This window comes from Podarcis raffonei, chromosome 10 (genome assembly GCF_027172205.1).
Source record: "Podarcis raffonei isolate rPodRaf1 chromosome 10, rPodRaf1.pri, whole genome shotgun sequence".
Lineage (NCBI taxonomy): Eukaryota > Metazoa > Chordata > Lepidosauria > Squamata > Lacertidae > Podarcis > Podarcis raffonei.
The window spans coordinates 76,363,091-76,381,953 of NC_070611.1; the positions used below are offsets into that span (position 1 = coordinate 76,363,091).

The window sequence follows — 18,863 nt, forward strand, 5'->3', positions numbered from 1 at the left end:
TTATGACCAATGTCCTGAGCCCATTTAATCATAGTTGATTTAACCGTTTCATCTTGTGTGTTCCATTTCAGCAGCAGATTATACATTTTTGACAAATTCTTAGTACTGGATTCTAACAGAATCTAATATGACATCTAATATGTCAGTTTTGTAACAGAGCGATGTATTTGCTTTGTAGAATTTGCAAGGATCTCTAATTCAGACAGACAGAGCTTGGCAGAAGATCAAGGGATTCTCTCTCTTGGAGGCTTCCTGAGAGCACAGATGGATGAGAAAAACTCAGCTGGCCCTGAAGCAGGAAGAGGCCATGCCATCAGAACCGGGAGCAGTGGGGGATTCTGGGGAAAAACTGTGCAGAATATCCTGGGTGAGGAGGACACTCTCCGCTCAGAGGTGCAGAGCCAGCAATTGAGGCAGTTCTGCTTCCAGGAGGCCAAAGGACCTCGAGAGGTTTGCAGCCGACTCTACCACCTTTACCATCAATGGCTGAAGCCAGAAAGGCACACGAAAGCTGAGATGCTGGACCTGGTGATCTTGGAGCAGTTCCTGGCTGTCCTTCCACTGGAGATGGAGAGCTGGGTGAGGGAATGTGGAGCGGAGAGCAGTTCTCAGGCGGTGGCCCTGGCCGAAGGTTTCCTACTGAGTCAGGCGGAGGAGAGAAAGCAGGCAGAGCAGCAGGTGAGAGAGACTTTCATCTAGATACTCCAAAGGGGCTCCGAACGTGAGTGACAATATCTGAAAATTCTCTGTTAATATACCATCCTTTTTTGGAAAGCAGCCATTCAATGCTATCAGATTGCCCTTCAGTTTTTGCCTCTGTCATTCCTTTTCTAACTCTTCTTCATAGTTTCTGTTTTGAATATTTGTTGCTATTTCAGAGACAGAATCTGTTTGCAGAAATGGGCCCAGATTCCTCTGAGACCAAAAGGACTCCGTTGAAAACCAGAGAGAGGCTGCTGGGTAAGGAAGGAGTCTGTTCTCCATTTGGTTCCTTTCTGTGGATATCAAAACAAATCCATGGGTTGTTTTCCTCTTTTTGGGGGGGGTAGACACTTGGGGCCAGGAGCACCAAGGAGGGAGTTGTATTTTTTAACCCAACTAAATTATGAAATGGGTCCAAATGTCCAGATGCACTCAGAAGGTGAGACTTTTTGGAGAGCAGCTGCACTCCTGGCTTCCCACTTACCTCTGTCTCTTGCAGGTGACCAGATGATGCCAGCAAGACCTCCTCTTCCATCTATTCCTGGTGTGGAGGGAGAAGCAACGGCTGTGGAAGCAGCTCAGGTAGAGGGAGGGAGCCCTGTGGGGAAGGGGGCTGAGGGGTGGGGCAGCCAGGGTGCCTCTGGCCCCCCAAAAATCTCTCTCCTCCTCTTGGCTTCTGTCCAAGCTTCTCTTAAGGCGTCTTTGTCAAGGGCAGCTTGGACAAAAGCCAAGAGGTTGGGAATGCCATTCGAGAAGCTTAATGTGCTGAGAATAAGGAACAGCCACTTTGCCTTAACTCACCTTCTGAAGGTCAATAAGATCATTCATAAGTCATTGTCGTTTTATTTCTAGAGTTATCATTGAATGCTAAAATAGACTTCTAAGCAGTTCATCAAGGCTACAAAAAAACAGTTCCCAGGATTCACCTATCCTGTCACATCAGTTGCACAATGGAGCTTTCCCCACCTTCTCCTCCCTCCATTCCTGCAGTGCACTTCTTGAAGTTGTCTTTAGGGCATCAGAAGGGTCTCCCCCCCCCCAAGAACATCACATGGGGAGCAGAGAGGGGATCCTTCCATTTGGCACAGACAGAAGGATTTTAAGAACACAATGTAGAGTTCTACCCATTTAAACTAAGATTAATGTCCGTCACTAAATCACACAAGAAAAGAATTCCACTAAGACATTAAAAAGAGCACCCAAATTAAAATCTGCAGCAGGACGATCCCATTGAAACAAAACACCATTTAATAAGCAGAAAGAAACAGAGCAATGTGTAGCAGACAACCTTAGTGCTGTCTAAAGAGGATCTTTCCCTTTCTCTCTTAGGGTCCAGTGTGCTTTGAAGATGTCGCTGTTCGTTTCACAGATGAGGAATGGGCGTTGCTGGATCCTGACCAGAGAGCTCTGCATAAGGAAGTCATGGAGGAGAATTGTGGGATAGTGGCCTCTCTCAGTAAGGCTCCCTTGTGGATCATAATTTCTCTTTGGAAATTCCATGCATCTCTCTCTGTGATAAGCCTCCCTGGTTTTGAGGGAGCTCTGCAGGGCCACTTGCAGCACCTGGGATTCTAATACCCCCAAAACTGACCTTAAATGGAGGGCTATCAGCAGGTTTTGACCGTGGACATGATGAACCCAGCATAGAGCTTGCTGAGAATGGAGTGGGAACATGCTGGGAATTTGAGGTTAGGAAAGCACATCTTTGTTTGACACTGTCCTGCCTTGTATTTCCCAAAATCTTCCTGACACAGAGCTTGTGGAAGGCATTGAGGGGTTGTTTCTGATGGTTGTAATTGTCCACAATTCACTTCACAAAGCAGCTTGCTCAACACACAATCCTGATAGACCTTCATCTTGGTATTGGTTAGCATCCCATTCACCCATACGGTGGTCCCTCGGGTTACAGACACTTCAGGTTACAGACGCTTCAGGTTACAGACTCCGCTAACCCAGAAATAGTACCTTGGGTTAAGAACTTTGCTTCAGGATGAGAACAGAAATTGTGCGGCAGCGGCATGGCGGCAGCGGTAGGCCCCATTAGCTAAAGTGGTACCTCAGGGTAAGAACAGTTTCAGGTTAAGAACAGACCTCCAGAACGAATTAAGTTCTTAACCAGAGGTACCACTGTACTCTTTTGGAGAGGTGAGCCGTTGCCGGAACTGCCTCGCCAGTACACTTGTCCAGGTCAGCATCAACGAAGAGGTTGTTGGTTTCTTAGGTAGACACAATCATCCACCACCTCCATTGTCTGAAACTCGCATGGTGCTAGGCACATTTTGCAACAGGGAATGTCATAGACACGAGCAGTTTCCGAGCTCTGCTCGCAGAATCTAAGATTTTGGATTAAAAGTGCAGAGTGGAAGGAAAGGAGGACCTTTTTCTGCCTCCCCACTTCCAGCTACTCTCTAAAGACTGAAGGAGAGACCTTCTTAAAAACTCAGAGGGGTGGGCAGGGGAAGGACCAGACCATGTGAAAAATGAACATATTATTTCAGCTGCTGTTCATTCCTTTTCAGCTTTGTATTTTTGTCATAAGAGAGTGCATATGGACATACCATTTTTGAGCCCATAACCTAGGTTTAAGGTCCTCTTTATGTCCTAGCTGTCCTATCTCTGTTTCTAACACTGCCCACCTCTAGTGTGTGGTCAGCAGTGTTGATGCATGGAATTCTTCCTCTATCACAAGGGTTAGAGATCAATATTCAATACAGTGGCACTCCATTTCTTCCTGCAGCTCTAATCCATTTCTTCATTGCAGGTGGTGATGATTCGGAAATAGAGAGAGAGGATGCCCATGACAGAATCCACACAGTGGAGAAGCCATTGCCACTCTTGGAGTGTGGAGAGAGCTTCAGTCACAGCTCAAATTCGACTACCCTCCAAAGAAATGCTATTGGGAAGAAACCCTCTCAGTTCTCTGAATGGGGGGGAACTTTCTGTTGGAATGAAAGCCTCACTTCACAAGAAATAATTCCCACAGGGGAGGACCCACTGAAATACTTGGAATGTGGAAAGAGCTTCAGTACGAGTGCACATCTCATTTCACATCAAATAACTCACAGCAGGGAGAAACCCTATCAGGGCTTGGATTGTAGGGAAAGCTTTAATACAAGCACAACCTTCCGTAAACATCAGAGAATTCACAGGGGGGAGAAGCCATTTCAATGCCAAGAGTGTGGAAAGAGCTTCAGTCAGAGCACCCATCTCACAGCCCATCAAATAATTCATACAGGTGAGAAACCCTATCAGTGCTTGGAATGTGGGCGGAGCTTCAATCACAGGGCAAATCTCACGGCCCATCAAAGAATTCACAGTGGTGAGAAACCCTATCAGTGCTCAGAATGTGGGAAGAGTTTCACTGTGAGCTCCGGTCTCACTTCCCACCAAAGAATTCATACTGGGGAGAAACCCTATCAATGCATGAGCTGTGGAAACAGCTTCAGTCAGAAGGCAAGTCTCATTTCCCATCAAAGAATTCACAGTGGTGAGAAACCCTATCAGTGCTTGGAATGTGGGAATAGCTTCAGTCGGAAGCAAAATCTCACTTCCCATCAAAGAATTCACAGTGGTGAGAAACCCTATCAGTGCTCGGAATGTGGAAAGAGTTACTGCCATAGAGCCAATCTCACTTCCCACCAAAGAATTCACAGTGCTTGGAACGTGGAAAGAGCTTCTGTAAAAGCGCCCATCTCGCTACCCATCAAAGCATTCATACCGGGGAGAAATCCTATCAATGATTGGATTGTGGAAAGAGTTTCCTCCAGAGAGCCGATCTCACTTCCCACCAAAGAATTCACACAGGGGGAAAACCATATCAGTGTTTGGAATGTGGAAAGACCTTTAGTCACCGTGCCAGTCTCGTGGCACACCCAAGAATTCACAGTGGTGAGAAACCATAACAGTGCTCCCAATGTGGGAAGAGCTTCACTGTGAGCTCCGGTCTCACTTCCCACCAAAGAATTCACAGTGGTGAGAAACCATATCAGTGCTTGGAATGTGAAAAGAGCTTCAGTCAGAAGCAAAGTCTCCCTTCCCATCAAATAATTCACAGTGGTAAGAAACCATATCAGTGCTTGGAATGTGAAAAGAGCTTTGGTAAGAGGACCAACCTCATGGCCCATCAAATAATCCACACTGGGGAGAAACCCTATCAGTGCTTGGAATGTGGGAAGAGCTTCACCCGGAAGGACAACCTCACTTCCCACCAAAGAATTCACAGTGGTGAGAAACCATATCAGTGCTTGGAATGTGGAAAGAGCTTCAGTAAGAGGACTAACCTCATGGCCCATCAAAGAATTCATACAGGGGAGAATCATAGAATTTTAGACCTGCAGGAGACCCCTGGGTTGTCTAGTCCATTGCAGGACTCTCAACTAAAGCTTCCATGACATATTGCCTTCAAACTTCTCCTTACAAACCTCCAAGGAAGGAGAGTCCACAACCTTCCAAGGGCATCTCTAATTTGAAGCCATTGGTTTGGGTCGCAGCCTCCAGAGCTGGTGAAAACAAGCTTGTTCAATCTTCCACGTGATAGTCCTTCCTGTTCCTCAGAAGGCTTGGTTTCCCAACTCTTAATTGTCTTGCTCACCCCCCTCTGCACACCATCCAGCTTGTCAAAATCCTTAAATTGGGGCACCCAGAACTGGACACAGGACTCCAGGTGTGGTCTGAACAAGGCAGAAGAAATTGGGGCTGTTACTTCTCTTGATCTGGACACTTGACTTCTTTGGACGCAACCTAGAATAACAGCCTTTTTTGCTGCTGCATCATACTGTTGACTCATGTTAGTCTAAGACCCCTTTTCCACATGTACTACTGGCAAGCCCGGTATCCCCCATCTTATATTTGTGCACCTGATTCGTCTTGCCTAAGAGCAGAATCTTACCTTTCTTCTTAGCGAAATTTATTGGATGCCTTTATATACCACCTGTTTCTTCAAGAAGCTCAGTGTGGTCTTAAGTCGTTCTCCCCCTCATTGTTTAATCCTGACTACAACCCTGTGAGGTAGGTTGGGCCGTGAAGCCATCACCCAGTGAGCTGCATGGCTGAGTGGGGATTTGAACCCAGGTCTCCCAGTTCCTAGTCCAAAACTCTTAAGCACTGCACCCCACTGGCTCTCGAATGAGACTCTTGGAAAGTGCATGCATGCACATTTATTGAAAGTTTCAGTGAAATGTCTTGGTGTTTGTAGTTAAAGTTTTATACGCATGTATCAATGACATTAATATATTAATGGTAATTACAGTAGAAGAGTAAATTTTAGGTAATGCTAGACAGCGATAGGGTTAGTTTGGAATGCTGGGATTGAAAAATTGAATAATTGAACAATTTCCACATGAATCACAAGAAGATCTAAAATATAAATACAAAACGCCAACAGCAACAACCCCCGAAAAAGCCCCATGTCATGTATTGATGAAGTTGTTAGAAAATTTATTATGGGAAAGGGGGTAAAAGTCTTAAAAGTTCATGCAACCATCTTCTCAGGGTTCCTACTCTTTGTGTGAATGAACCTTGTTGCTACAAATAAAGATCAGGTCTACTGACCGCTGTTTTGCTCCTTTAACTTGCCTGGATTCTCCTTCTTTGCTGACCCTGGAGGGACCGCGGGGTGTGGCCCCCCGGGGAGATGGGCAGCCGAGGAAATCAGCACCCCAGGATTTTTTCCTTCTCAGTGCTTCTCCACCTGAGCCTCTTACCTAAAAGCTTGACACCCCACAATGAGACAGGATTGTGTCCCTGCCCTCAGCAAACAAAATAGCTCCCCCCTCCCAAGATACTGAGGTGCCCTGAGGGCTGTGCGGGATCCCCAGTCATTGAAATGAAAAGGGGAGAGGCTCAGGAAAGTTTCAGGGAGCAGGCAGGGAGGGGGCAGCACAGGCTCCAGAAGCTCCGTCTCGCTCATTCCTCCACACTACTCCCCCCCCATTACACCTGCCTCCCCCTCATGGCTCCTTCACAAGTGTGGGGAAGCTGCGACCCCTCTGCCCCCATCAAAGTTCCTTTAAGACCCCATATTTCAGGGGGCAGGCTCATCTGCAGCAAAACAAAACACAGCTGCCCTGGCCAAATGGAGCCAGGCTGGGGGGCACTGTGGGGACCCCGGAAATGTGCCCTTAGAAGAAAAATGTGCCCCTCTGTCGGAGGCAGCCCTCCTTCTGAAACACCAAGAGAGTAAACGGACAGTTCTCTGGAGAGGAGCAGAAAGCGGAGTCCCCTCAAGATCAGTATTGGGACCTGTGGCTTTTCAACCTGTTCATAAATGATATAGACTTAGGAGGTAGCAAAGTTTGCTGATGGCAGTAAATTGTCCAGGGTTTTTCCAAGAAAGAGAGATTGCAAGGAGCTCCAAAAGGACTTCTTCAAAGGGAGTGAATGGGCAGAAAATACAGTTCATTATCAATAAGATTAAAGTGATGCATGTTGGGACAAAAAAACACCACCTGTTAATATCATGTACAGGCTCATGGGGTCTGAACCAGGTTTCTCTGTGTGCTCTAAGAGACTAGGGGGAGAGGGGAGCTGGTCACAGCAGGAGGGGGAGTCTCCCTGGATGCTTCAGCAGCCGGCCTCCTCTGGGTCTCCTGGCTCCCTCCTCTCCTCCCTCTGAGGCTGAACTGCTCTCTGCACCAGACTCTTCCTGCTCACCAAACCCTGTTTCCTCCTCAGCTTGCAACATCTCCCCTCCCCTTCTGCTCCCTTTTCTCCCTCTTTCTGCTCATCGCCATCCCACCACCAGTCCCTGGGCTCTGAGCCTTCTTCCCTTGTGGGTCCCCCAGCTGGTGCCTCCCCCCCCTGCACCCACCCGCTCTATGACAGCAAAAGCAGAAACAACAGTGCAATCAGTATGATAGTAATATGCACTGTGGGCCTCTGGCAGGAAAACTCCCTACCAGCATGACTGAATGAAAACTTCTGGGACTATGGAAAAGTACTATCTTCCCCAAACCCCAGAATAAGCAGGAGCTCTGGGGTTGCCCCATGGGGTTCAAGAGTGAAGATGGGCCCCCCAGGAATCTTCCCTGATACCTGTAGCCCCTCCTCCCCCCTCTTGCAATTAGGCTTGGGGCAAAATCTTACATTAAATTACAGCATTTCAAGTTTTTTTCAGAATGCTTAGGAGGCAGGGATGAAGTTCTGGTGAAGAAGCAGTGCTTGGAGATCATGCGGTGGGGGGATGACAGAGTTTGGTGCAAAAACCATCTTGCATGCTTGAGTAGAGCAACTCCAGGGCAGCAGGACTTCTTCAGTAATAGTTTACTGAGCTTTCAAAGCATACAGTTCTCACTGGGTCCCCAGTGAGGCACAAAACTTTGCTCCTGAGAGCAAATCCAGTTTCAGAAGTAAAAAAATACAGTACGCAGGATATCTAAGTCAGGCACACAAACCGGCAGAAGGGAGCAAGGGAGGAAAGAGGCTGGAAGGACACAGGGCAATGGAGGTGTGTCTTTCGCTTCCTGTCATCTGGGAGGGAAGTCAGGAACTCAGCATCTGCAGGGGCTTCACGAAGCAAAGCTTTCTTCTTTTTTTTCAAAAAAAAATTCATTTTATAACACAAATAAAGAACACAAACAAAAAAACAAACAACACAAACAGATTATTCTCTTATCCTTATTTTTCCAGACATTGTTAGGTGGGCTTCCCCAAGTCCCACCTATCTGATTTTCATTTTACTTCTTCTTTAGCAGTTTACATATATCATAGTTTCTAACCATCTTTTTTTATCACACTTAAATTAACTTCACATTTTATCGCTTACAAATAATATTATTTTAAAATACACTATCTTCTACTTCTAACCCTACAGCCTATATCCACTTCCAGAACTATTCTGAGATTTAAATATTAACATATTTTTTCAAATATTCCTTAAGCTTCTTCCAATCTTCTTCCACCATCTCTTCTCTCTGGTCTCAGAGTCTCCCGGTCAGTTTGGCAAATTCCATATAGTCCATCATCTTCATCTGCCATTCTTCGATAGTTGGTAAATCTTGTTTCTTCCAATTCTTTTTCCCACAATTTATCCCAATCCACCATCATGATATTGTGCCCCACATCCCTGGCCCATTCAATCATTACAGATTTCACTTGTTCATCTCTCGTATGCCATTCCAGCAATAAATTATACATCTTATATAGATTTTTTGGTTTTGTATCTAATAATTGTGTTTCCAGATTGGATTTCTCTGTTTGAAAACCGATTTTCTTATCCATTTTAAACACTTCATTTATCTGGATGTACTGGATTAAATCATCTAATTTATCTTTCAACTGATCATAATACTTCAACCATGTAGCTTTCATATTCAACCTTTTATGAGTTTTAGCTTCCGATGGTGATATCCATCTGGGTGTTTTCCTTTCTAACAAATCCCTGTATCTTATCCAAACATCATACAAAGATTTTCTAATTATATGATTTTTAAATCCTTTGTGAGCTTTTATCTTGTCATACCATAAATATGCATGCCAACCAAATACACTGTCAAAACCTTCCAAATCCAAAACATCTGTATCTTCCAATAAAAACCATTGTTTCAGCCAGCAAAAGGCTGCAGCTTCAAAGTAAATCCTTAAATCTGGCAGGGAGAAACCCCCTCTCTCTTTTACATCTGTTAATGATTTAAACTTAATTCTGGGTTTTTTCCCCTGCCAGATAAATTTAGATAATACCTTTTGCCATTCCTTAAAACAATTCAACTTATCAATGATAGGGAGTACTTGGAACAAAAACAACAACTTAGGCAATACATTCATCTTTATCGCAGAAATTCGGCCCATCAAAGATAGTTTCAACCTTGTCCAAATATCCAAATCTCTTTTGATATCTTTCCATAACTTTTCATAGTTGTCTTTGTACAAATGCAATTTTTTTGCAGTCATATTTACACCCAGATATTTCACCTTTTTCACAAACTTCAGCCCTGTGGGTTCCTCTAAGTTAAGTTTTTCATGTATCGTTATTTCCCCCCCTAAAACTTTGGTTTTATTCTTATTCAATTTGAAACCTGCAACTTGTCCGAACTGTTGAATTATCTTCAGTGCTTTGATTGCACTGATCTCAGGGTCCTGTAAAGTCAATACCAAATCATCAGCAAAGGCTTTTAACTTATATTGTTTAGTTCCCACTACTATGCCTTTAACTTCCTCATTCTTCCTTATCATATTCAGCAGCACCTCTAGGACAGAAATAGAAAGCAGGGGGAAAAGTGGGCACCCTTGCCTGGTTCCCTTCTCAATCCTGATTTCTTCTGAGACCACATTGTTAATTATAATTTTTGCTTTCTGCTCAAAGTAAATTGCATTAATATCATTTAAAAATTTTTGACCGATCCCTATATTACACAAGTTCTGTTTCATAAAACTCCAAGAAACATTATCAAAGGCTTTCTCTGCATCACTAAACATTAACATTGCTTTAGGATTCTTTTTTGCCTCTAATTTTTCCAGTACATTCCTAATATTATCTTTCATATGCCTCTCAGGTAAAAAACCTGATTGATCTTTATATATGTGCTTATTCAAAACCTTCTTCAATCTTTTAGCCAAAAGATTTGCAAATATTTTATAATCCACATTCAACAAGGAAATTGGTCGCTGATTCCTTACTTGAGCTCTATCTGTATCTGGTTTGGGTATCAGAGTGATGAAGGCCTCTTTCCAGGAGTCGGGTGCTTTGTCCCCCTTTAATATTTTGTTACAAACATCCATCAATGGTTGTATGAGCCAATCCTTAAATATTTTATAATACTTGGAATTTAAACCATCAGGTCCCAGTGCTTTGCCTATTTTCATTTGGGCAATTGCCTCTTCAACTTCTTGTCTTGATTCAGGTTCAATTCAAAATAGTCCTTTAGGGTCTTTTGAGCTTTATTTACAATCAATTCATTTCTCAGTAAAGCATCATTCATCTGCCATCTAAAAGTACCCTGTAGAGACAATTTTAACTCTGTCAACACAGCATTATGATCGGAACAAGTCCTTGGGCAAATCTCAGATTTAGTGACTCTTGGGGTCAGGTCTTTAGTTAGCCATATATATAATCCAAACGTAAAAGGTACTCACAATACAGTCCTTAAATGCTTTTGATGTTGGAAGAATTGACCGCTAATGCCTCACAGTCTCGCAGCTTCGTATAATCACAGGAAGCTTTTTGTCCGATGTGTCACAGCTCCAACCCCCTCGTTCTCGGAGCTCAAAAACAGAACTTTCCAGGGAGGGGGGAGCCCACTTTTGACACCTGCCAGATTCCATGTCCTCAAAATGCTCGATTTGAGGTTTTCCCGGGGGTCTGCTGCGCTGGAGCAGTTTCCATCGACTGGGTGAGGACTGCAGGGCCTGCTCCCTTCCAGGGCCTTTTCCAACTGGCCCAGGGGGCGTGGCCCAGGCCCTCTCTCCCAGCTATAAAGGGACTCCTGCTGCAGTGAGGCCTCGGACCATCGGCTGGGTGAGGACTGCAGGGCCTGCTCCATTCCAGGGCCTTTTCCAACTGGCCCAGGGGGCGTGGCCCAGGCCCTCTCTCCCAGCTATAAAGGGACTCCTGCTGCAGTGAGGCCTCGGACCATCGGCTGGGTGAGGACTGCAGGGCCTGCTCCATTCCAGGGCCTTTTCCAACTGGCCCAGGGGGCGTGGCCCAGGCCCTCTCTCCCAGCTATAAAGGGACTCCTGCTGCAGTGAGGCCTCGGACCATCGGCTGGGTGAGGACTGCAGGGCCTGCTCCATTCCAGGGCCTTTTCCAACTGGCCCAGGGGGCGTGGCCCAGGCCCTCTCTCCCAGCTATAAAGGGACTCCTGCTGCAGTGAGGCCTCGGACCATCGGCTGGGTGAGGACTGCAGGGCCTGCTCCCTTCCAGGGCCTTTTCCAACTGGCCCAGGGGGCGTGGCCCAGGCCCTCTCTCCCAGCTATAAAGGGACTCCTGCTGCGGGGAAGCCTCGGACCATCGGCTGGGTGAGGACTGCAGGGCCTGCTCCCTTCCAGGGCCTTTTCCAACTGGCCCAGGGGGCGTGGCCCAGGCCCTCTCTCCCAGCTATAAAGGGACTCCTGCTGCGGGGAAGCCTCGGACCATCGGCTGGGTGAGGACTGCAGGGCCTGCTCCCTTCCAGTGCCTTTTCCAACTGGCCCAGGGGGCGTGGCCCAGGCCCTCTCTCCCAGCTATAAAGGGACTCCTGCTGCAGTGAGGCCTTGGACCATCGGCTGGGTGAGGACTGCAGGGCCTGCTCCACTCCAGGGCCTTTTCCAACTGGCCCAGGGGGCGTGGCCCAGGCCCTTTTTGGAACAAACTTTTTGGGAAGGGTGGGAAGTGTTCTGCCATTGCTTCCCTGTTCCAGGGGGTTAATGTGCTTTAAAATGTCCTCAAGCAGTCGGTGGCAATTTAAATTTTTATTTCTTTTTTTCCTTTTTTCCTTTGTTGGGGGTGGGTGGAATGGATATTTGGTTGGGGATTAATTTTATTATAATTGTTCTGTTCTTTTTTGTTGTTGTTGTTTTATTGGTTCTGTATAGTTTGCGTTTTGTTTTTAAGGGGCGGGATCAGGGCTGCCTGGGAGTGGGGCCCCAGCCAACACGATGGCTGGGACAAGTTCCACAGGGGGGGAAGCACTGGGACATCCGATCTCGGTGATCATGGGCAGGAGGCGGAGTTACGCTAAGACCAGACCATGTCATTACCGAGGAGGCAGGTTTAGTCGTTGTTTGAAGACTATCCCTGCCTCCGGGTCTGGCCTTGACCGGATGGATACTGGAATCAACAGGGGAAACCTACATGACCTGAAGGTGTTGCTGTGTAATGCCAGGTCAATGATGAATAAAACCACTGCCATCCACGACCTGATTGTGGATGGAGGATTTGACCTGGCATGTGCGACAGAGACCTGGTTGGAGGAAGCAGATGGGCCTGTTCTTGCCGCTGCTTGCCCACCAGGTTTCTCTTACGCACAGCAACCCAGGTCATGTGGGCGGGGAGGGGGGGTTGCAGTGATTTTTAGGAAGTCACTAGCTTGCACCAGGCGTCCTACTGGGAAGATCCAGTTTTCTGAGTGCATGTTCTGGAAGTTGGGCAATAGGGGCAGTACAGGATTCCTATTGGTGTACCGGCCTCCCCGCTGCACCAAGGATTCCCTGTCTGAGCTGCTTCAGGTCGTGGCGGATTTTCTCCTGGAGACACCTAGTTTGGTTGTCCTAGGGGATTTTAACATCCATGCCGACACGACCTTACAAGGGGCCGCTCGGGACTTCGTGGAAAGCATGGCCTCCATGGGGCTGTCCCTGAATAAGTTTGGCCCAACTCATAGTCATGGACATGCCTTAGACCTGGTGTTCACCTCTAGTGACGTGGGTGATCTGACACTAAGTAAAAGTGAAACAAAAGAAGTGCCATGGTCAGATCACTTCCTGGTGCAACTGGACTTCTCCGCGACCCTTCCCCTCTGCAGGGAGGTGGGACCAATTCGGATGGTCCGCCCCCGCCACTTAATGGATCCAAATGGTTTCCAGAGAGTGGTAGGGGATGCTTTATCCCATGTTGATGGCCTTTCAGCTGATTCCCTGGTGGCCCGCTGGAATGCGGAGTTAACCAGGGCTATCGACTGTCTGGCTCCGAAGCGCCCTCTCCGATTGCATGGAGCCCGGACAGCCCCGTGGTTTTCTTCGGAGCTGAGGGCGATGAAACAATCGCTGAGACGGCTAGAGCGTCGGTGGCGGAAAACTCACTCCGAATCTGACCGGACACAGGTTAGAGCTCAACTTCGAGCCTACCAAGTGGCGATAGCGACGGCGAAGAAGACTTTCTTCACCGCCTCTATTGCATCTGCAGAAAATAGTAGCAGGAGACTCTTTCAGGTGATTCGCAATTTAACGGAACCACCTTTACCACCGGGGCCTTGTAAAGACCCCAAGATCTCCTGCAACGATTTTGCAAAGTTTTTTGCAGATAAAATCACTCATATTCGGAGGGAGCTAGACACCACCGTGGGAGCAGGGCTGGGGCGGGAGAGTGCTAGAGCTCTGTCTGGTCAAGTTGCATGGAATCAATTTCAATCCGGTACCCCCGAGGATGTGGACAGGCTGCTTGGACACGTGAAACCAACCACCTGTCTCCTTGATCCTTGCCCATCCTGGCTAATAAAAGCAAGCCGGGAAGGGCTGGGCGATGGGCTCTGCGGGGTGGTGAATGCTTCCCTCCGTGAGGGAACATTCCCAGATCCGCTGAAAGAGGCGGTCATTAAACCGCTTCTTAAAAAACCATCTTTAGACCCGGCCAGTATGGCCAACTATCGCCCAGTCTCAAATCTTCCATTCTTGGGCAAGGTGATTGAGCGCGTGGTTGCTGAACAACTCCAGGCACGCCTGGAGGATGCGGACCATTTGGATCCCTTCCAATCAGGATTCAGGCCTCATCATGGGACTGAAACTGCCTTGGTCGCGCTGGTTGATGATCTCCGGCGAGCTAGGGACAAAGGTGAGAGTTGTTTCCTAGTTCTGCTGGATCTCTCAGCGGCCTTTGATACAATCGACCATAACATCCTTCTGGACCGTCTAGAGGGGCTGGGAGCTGGGGGCACTGTTATGCAGTGGTTTCGCTCCTTCCTCCTGGGCCGTGTTCAGAAAGTGGTGGTGGGGGATGAGTGCTCAGACCCCTGGGCCCTCACTTGTGGGGTGCCTCAGGGTTCCGTCCTCTCCCCCATGCTTTTTAACATCTATATGAAGCCACTGGGAGAGATCATCAGGGGGTTTGGACTGGGTGTCCATCAATATGCAGATGATACCCAGCTCTACCTCTCTTTCAAATCAGAACCAGTGAAGGCGGTCAAGGTCCTGTGTGAGTGCCTGGAGGCAGTTGGAGGATGGATGGCGGCTAATGGATTGAGGTTGAATCCTGACAAGACAGAAGTACTGTTTTTGGGGGACAGGGGGCGGGCTGGTGTGGAGGACTCCCTGGTCCTGAATGGGGTAACTGTGCCCCTGAAGGACCAGGTGCGCAGCCTGGGAGTCATTTTGGACTCACAGCTGTCCATGGAGGCGCAGGTCAATTCTGTGTCCAGGGCAGCTGTCTACCAACTCCACCTAGTACGCAGGCTGAGACCCTACCTGCCCGCGGACTGTCTCGCCAGAGTGGTGCATGCTCTGGTTATCTCCCGCTTGGACTACTGCAATGCGCTCTACGTGGGGCTACCTTTGAAGGTGACTCGGAAACTACAACTAATCCAGAATGCGGCAGCTAGACTGGTGACTGGGGGCGGCCGCCGAGACCACATAACACCGGTCTTGAAAGACCTACATTGGCTCCCAGTACGTTTCCGAGCACAATTCAAAGTGCTGGTGTTGACCTTTAAGGCCCTAAACGGCCTCGGCCCAGTATACCTGAAGGAGCGTCTCCACCCCCATCGTTCTGCCCGGACGCTGAGGTCCAGCGCCGAGGGCCTTCTAGCGGTTCCCTCATGGCGAGAAGCAAAGCTACAGGGAACCAGGCAGAGGGCCTTCTCGGTAGTGGCGCCTGCCCTGTGGAACGCCCTCCCATCGGATGTCAAAGCGATAAATAACTACCTGACATTCAGAAGACATCTTAAGGCAGCCCTGTTCAGGGAAGTTTTTAATCTGTGATATTTTAGTGTATTTTTGGTTTTCTATGGAAGCCGCCCAGAGTGGCTGGGGAAACCCAGCCAGATGGGCGGGGTACAAATAATAAATTATTATTATTATTATTATTTCCCCTGCCTTTGATATACCGAGGTCTCCTCCGATAAAGAGATCTCCAACTGTGATGGCGAGCGATCAGCCAGAAGCCCTTCATGAAGCAAAGCTTTCTGCCGGCTGCTTTGAGGCAAATGTGCATCCCAGAAACACACACTGTGATTCGTGGTGTATTGCCATATCCATTGTTTTCCAAAGGTTATCACAATGTAGTCTAGAAACCGGTATAGGATGAGATCAATATATGCCCAGCCCTAATCCTCACTCACCACCAGAAATACAGATTCACCCTCTCCCCCTCACTATCAAAAGGTACCTTACATCTAAAATTATACTCATTATTGTGGGATATTACCTTCATTATTTCATTACTATACAGTTTTACATATAAACAGCAGAACAAATACATGACATGCTTTGAAGATGGATTTTCTGCTAAGTTCATTGCTGTGAAGAAGAGTAAACTCTGAAAGGAACACGTTCCTCCCTCCATACATTTAAATGGGTTCTCCACTCTGAGAAGAAGAAGAGTTTGGATTTGATATCCCGCTTTATCACTACCCGAAGGAGTCTCAAAGTGGCTAGCATTCTCCTTTCCCTTCCTCTGTGAGGTGAGTGGTGCTGAGACAATTCAAAGAAGTATGACTGGCCCAAGGTCACCCAGCAGCTGCCTGTGGAGGAGCGGAGACGCAAACACGGTTCCCCAGATTACGAACCACTCTTGACCACTACACCACACTGGCTCTTAGATGTTCCTTAAACACTCCATTATAACTAAAGCACTTTCTGCAATCTTTCCCTTTAAACAGCTTCTCCTCTTTGAGGGTTGATGGGTTTATAGGGTGTCAACTGTTAAAGTTCTTCCTGTCCATGAGTCTGTAGATGTAGGATTCCACTAGGACTGAACCTCTGTCTACTTTCCTGATATTTATATGGTTTGTCTTTTGTGTGTTTGTTGACATAAATCAAGGCTTCCACTCTGACTGAAGCTCCTTCCACAGTCCATACATTTAAACAGTTTCTGCCCTGTGTGTCTGCTGATGTGTTCTAAGGTTTCCACTATAACTGAAGCTCTTTCCACACTCCATACATTTAAATCGTTTCTTACCGATGTGAGTCTGTTGATGTACTCTCAGGTTTCCACTATAACTGAAGCTCTTTCCACACTCCATACATTTAAAAGGTTTCTCTCCTGTGTGAGTCCGTTGATGTTGTCTAAGGTGTGCACTCTGACTGAAGTTCTTTCCACACTTGATACATTTATATGGTTTCTGCCCTGTGTGAGTTCGTTGATGTGTTCTAAGTTGTCCAATCTGAATGAAGCTCTTTCCGCACTCCATACATTTAAATGGTTTCTCCCCTGTGTGAGTTCGTTGATGTGTTCTAAGGCTTCCACTAACACTAAAACTCTTTCCACACTCCATGCATTTAAATGGTTTCTCTCCTGTGTGAGTCCGTTGATGTTGTCTAAGGTCTGCATCGTAAGTAAAACTCTTTCCACACTCCATACATTTAAATGGTTTCTCTCCTGTGTGAGTCCATTGATGTGATCTAAGGCTTCCACCATAACTAAAGCTTGTTCCACACACCATGCATTTAAATGGTTTCTCTCCTGTGTGAGTCCGTTGATGTTGTCTAAGGTGTGCCCTCTGGCTGAAGTTCTTTCCACACTCAATACATTTATATGGTTTCTCCCCTGTATGAGTCCGTTGATGTTGTCTAAGGCCTGCATCGTAACTAAAGCTCTTTCCACACTCCATACATTTAAATGGTTTCTCTCCTGTGTGAGTCCGTTGATGTGATCTAAGGCCTGCATCGTGACTGAAGCTCTTTCCACACTCCATACATGTATATGGTTTCTCCCCTGTATGAGTCCGTTGATGTATTCTAAGGTTTCCAATCTGAAAGAAGCTCTTTCCACACTCCATACATCTAAATGGTTTCTCACCTGTGTGAGTTTGATGGTGTAAAGTTAGGTGCGCATTTTGACTAAAGCTCTTTCCACACTCCATGCATTTAAATGGTTTCTCCCCTGTGTGAGTCAGTTGATGTTGTCTAAGGTTTGAACTGAAACTGAAGCTCTTTCCACACTCCATATGGTTTCTCTCCTGTGTGAATATGTTGATGTTTTCTAAGGGTTCCACTATCACTAAAGCTCTTTCCACAAGCCATGCATTTACACGGTTTCTCCCCTGTATGTGTACGTTGATGTATTCTAAGGTTTCCATTCTGACTGAAGCTCTTTCCACAGTCCATACATTTAAATGGTTTCTCCCCTGTGTGAGTCCTTTGGTGTAATTTAAGGGTTCCACTCTGACTGAAGCTCTTCCCACACTCCCTGCATTGGAATCCTTTCTTACCCATGTGAGTCTGCTGGTGTGTTCTAGGTTTTTCACTATCAGTGAAACTCTTTCCACACTTCAAATCTTTAAAAGGTTTCTCTCCTGTGAGTTTGTTGATGTGAGCTATGTGTGCTCATTCAGTGAAGCATATTCCACATTTCTCACATTTCAATGTCTATTCCCGTCCCCTGGAATTCTGACATTCTTCTGTAACACCTTCTTCAGAGTGGGCAGAGAGGAAGTCCTTTTTGGATTCCAAGGAAGAGAACAAAGGGAAAAGAACAAATCAATCACCATTTGCCCCTTCTCTTATTTCACACATCTCCTACATTCCCCCGCTTCCTACCCATGTTCCCAATTTTTATGAAATAATAATAATAATAATAATAATAATGGTAATGATAATAATTTATTATTTATACCCTGCCCATCTGGCTGGGCTTCCCCAGCCACTCTGGGCAGCTTCCAGAAAAACATTAAAATACTGTAATACATCAAACATTAAAAGCTTCCCTAAAAAGGGCTGCCTTCAGATGTCTTCTAAAAGTCTGGTAGTTGTTTATCTCTTTGACATCTGGTGGGAGGGCGTTCTACAGGGAGGGTGCCACTACCGAGAAGGCCCTCTGCCTGGTTCCCTGTAACTTTGCTTCTCGCAGTGAGGGAACCGCCAGAAGGCCCTCAGAACTGGACCTCAGTGTCCAGGCAGAACAATGAGGGGTGGAGACGCTCCTTCAGGTATACTGGACCGAGGACGTTTAGGGCTTTAAGGGTCAGCACAAACACTTTGAATTGTGCTCGGAAACATACTGGCAGCCAATGTAGGTCTTTCAAGACCGGTGTTATGTGGTCTCGGTGGCCTCTCCCAGTCCCCAGTCTAGCTGCTGCATTGTGGATTAGTTTTAGTTTCTGGGTCACCTTCAAAGGTAGCCCCACGTATAGCACATTGAAGTCCAAGCGGGAGATAACCAGAGCATGCACCACTCTGGCAAGGCAGTCCACAGGGAGATAGGGTCTCAGCCTGCGTACCAGATAGAGCTGGTAGACAGCTGTCCTGGACACAGAATTGACCTGCGCCTCCATGGACAGCTGTGAGTCCAAAATGACTCCCAGGCTGCGCACCTGGTCCTT

At 46.9% G+C, this 18,863-nt stretch overlaps 5 protein-coding genes and 1 pseudogene across 7 annotated transcripts in view; 3 read left to right on the forward strand and 3 right to left on the reverse strand.

Moving 5' to 3' along the window:
* The window catches only part of LOC128421703 (zinc finger protein 665-like), a 136,964-nt gene extending 130,693 nt beyond the window's left edge, over positions 1-6,271 (forward strand). Inside the window, exon 7 of the transcript XR_008332366.1 lies at positions 5,366-6,271. The gene's annotated coding sequence lies outside the window, so the exon portion shown is untranslated. The remainder of the gene's footprint in view (positions 1-5,365) is intronic.
* Positions 1-18,863, reverse strand: part of LOC128421742 (zinc finger protein 665-like) — a 168,821-nt gene that overhangs the window by 143,325 nt on the left and 6,633 nt on the right. The window lies entirely within an intron of this gene.
* The window catches only part of LOC128421774 (zinc finger protein 84-like), a 238,925-nt gene that overhangs the window by 58,120 nt on the left and 161,942 nt on the right, over positions 1-18,863 (reverse strand). The gene's annotated exons all lie outside the window — the stretch shown is intronic.
* Positions 892-2,277, forward strand: LOC128422903 (putative KRAB domain-containing protein ZNF788). The gene is made up of 3 exons (XM_053407524.1): positions 892-960; positions 1,202-1,284; positions 2,032-2,277. The coding sequence occupies exons 1-3, from the start codon at positions 900-902 to the stop codon at positions 2,275-2,277; spliced, it is 390 nt and encodes a 129-aa protein (XP_053263499.1). The 5' UTR covers positions 892-899.
* LOC128422904 (zinc finger protein OZF-like) lies at positions 3,368-6,271 on the forward strand (annotated as a pseudogene).
* Positions 15,414-18,863, reverse strand: part of LOC128421747 (zinc finger and SCAN domain-containing protein 2-like) — a 42,826-nt gene continuing 39,376 nt past the window's right edge. Inside the window, exon 2 of the mRNA XM_053404930.1 lies at positions 15,414-17,979. Within this exon, the coding sequence (XP_053260905.1) occupies positions 16,404-17,621 (1,218 nt within the window). The 5' untranslated portion in view covers positions 17,622-17,979 and the 3' untranslated portion in view covers positions 15,414-16,403. The remainder of the gene's footprint in view (positions 17,980-18,863) is intronic.

Excerpts from the sequence above, each read along its gene's own strand:
- LOC128422903 (XM_053407524.1), top strand. The coding sequence starts at position 900 with ATGGGCCCAGATTCCTCTGAGACCAAAAGGACTCCGTTGAAAACCAGA. Across the intron at positions 961-1,201 it reads AACCAGAGAGAGGCTGCTGG|GTGACCAGATGATGCCAGCA; the intron begins GTAAGGAAGGAG and ends TGTCTCTTGCAG. Across the intron at positions 1,285-2,031 it reads CGGCTGTGGAAGCAGCTCAG|GGTCCAGTGTGCTTTGAAGA; the intron begins GTAGAGGGAGGG and ends TTTCTCTCTTAG.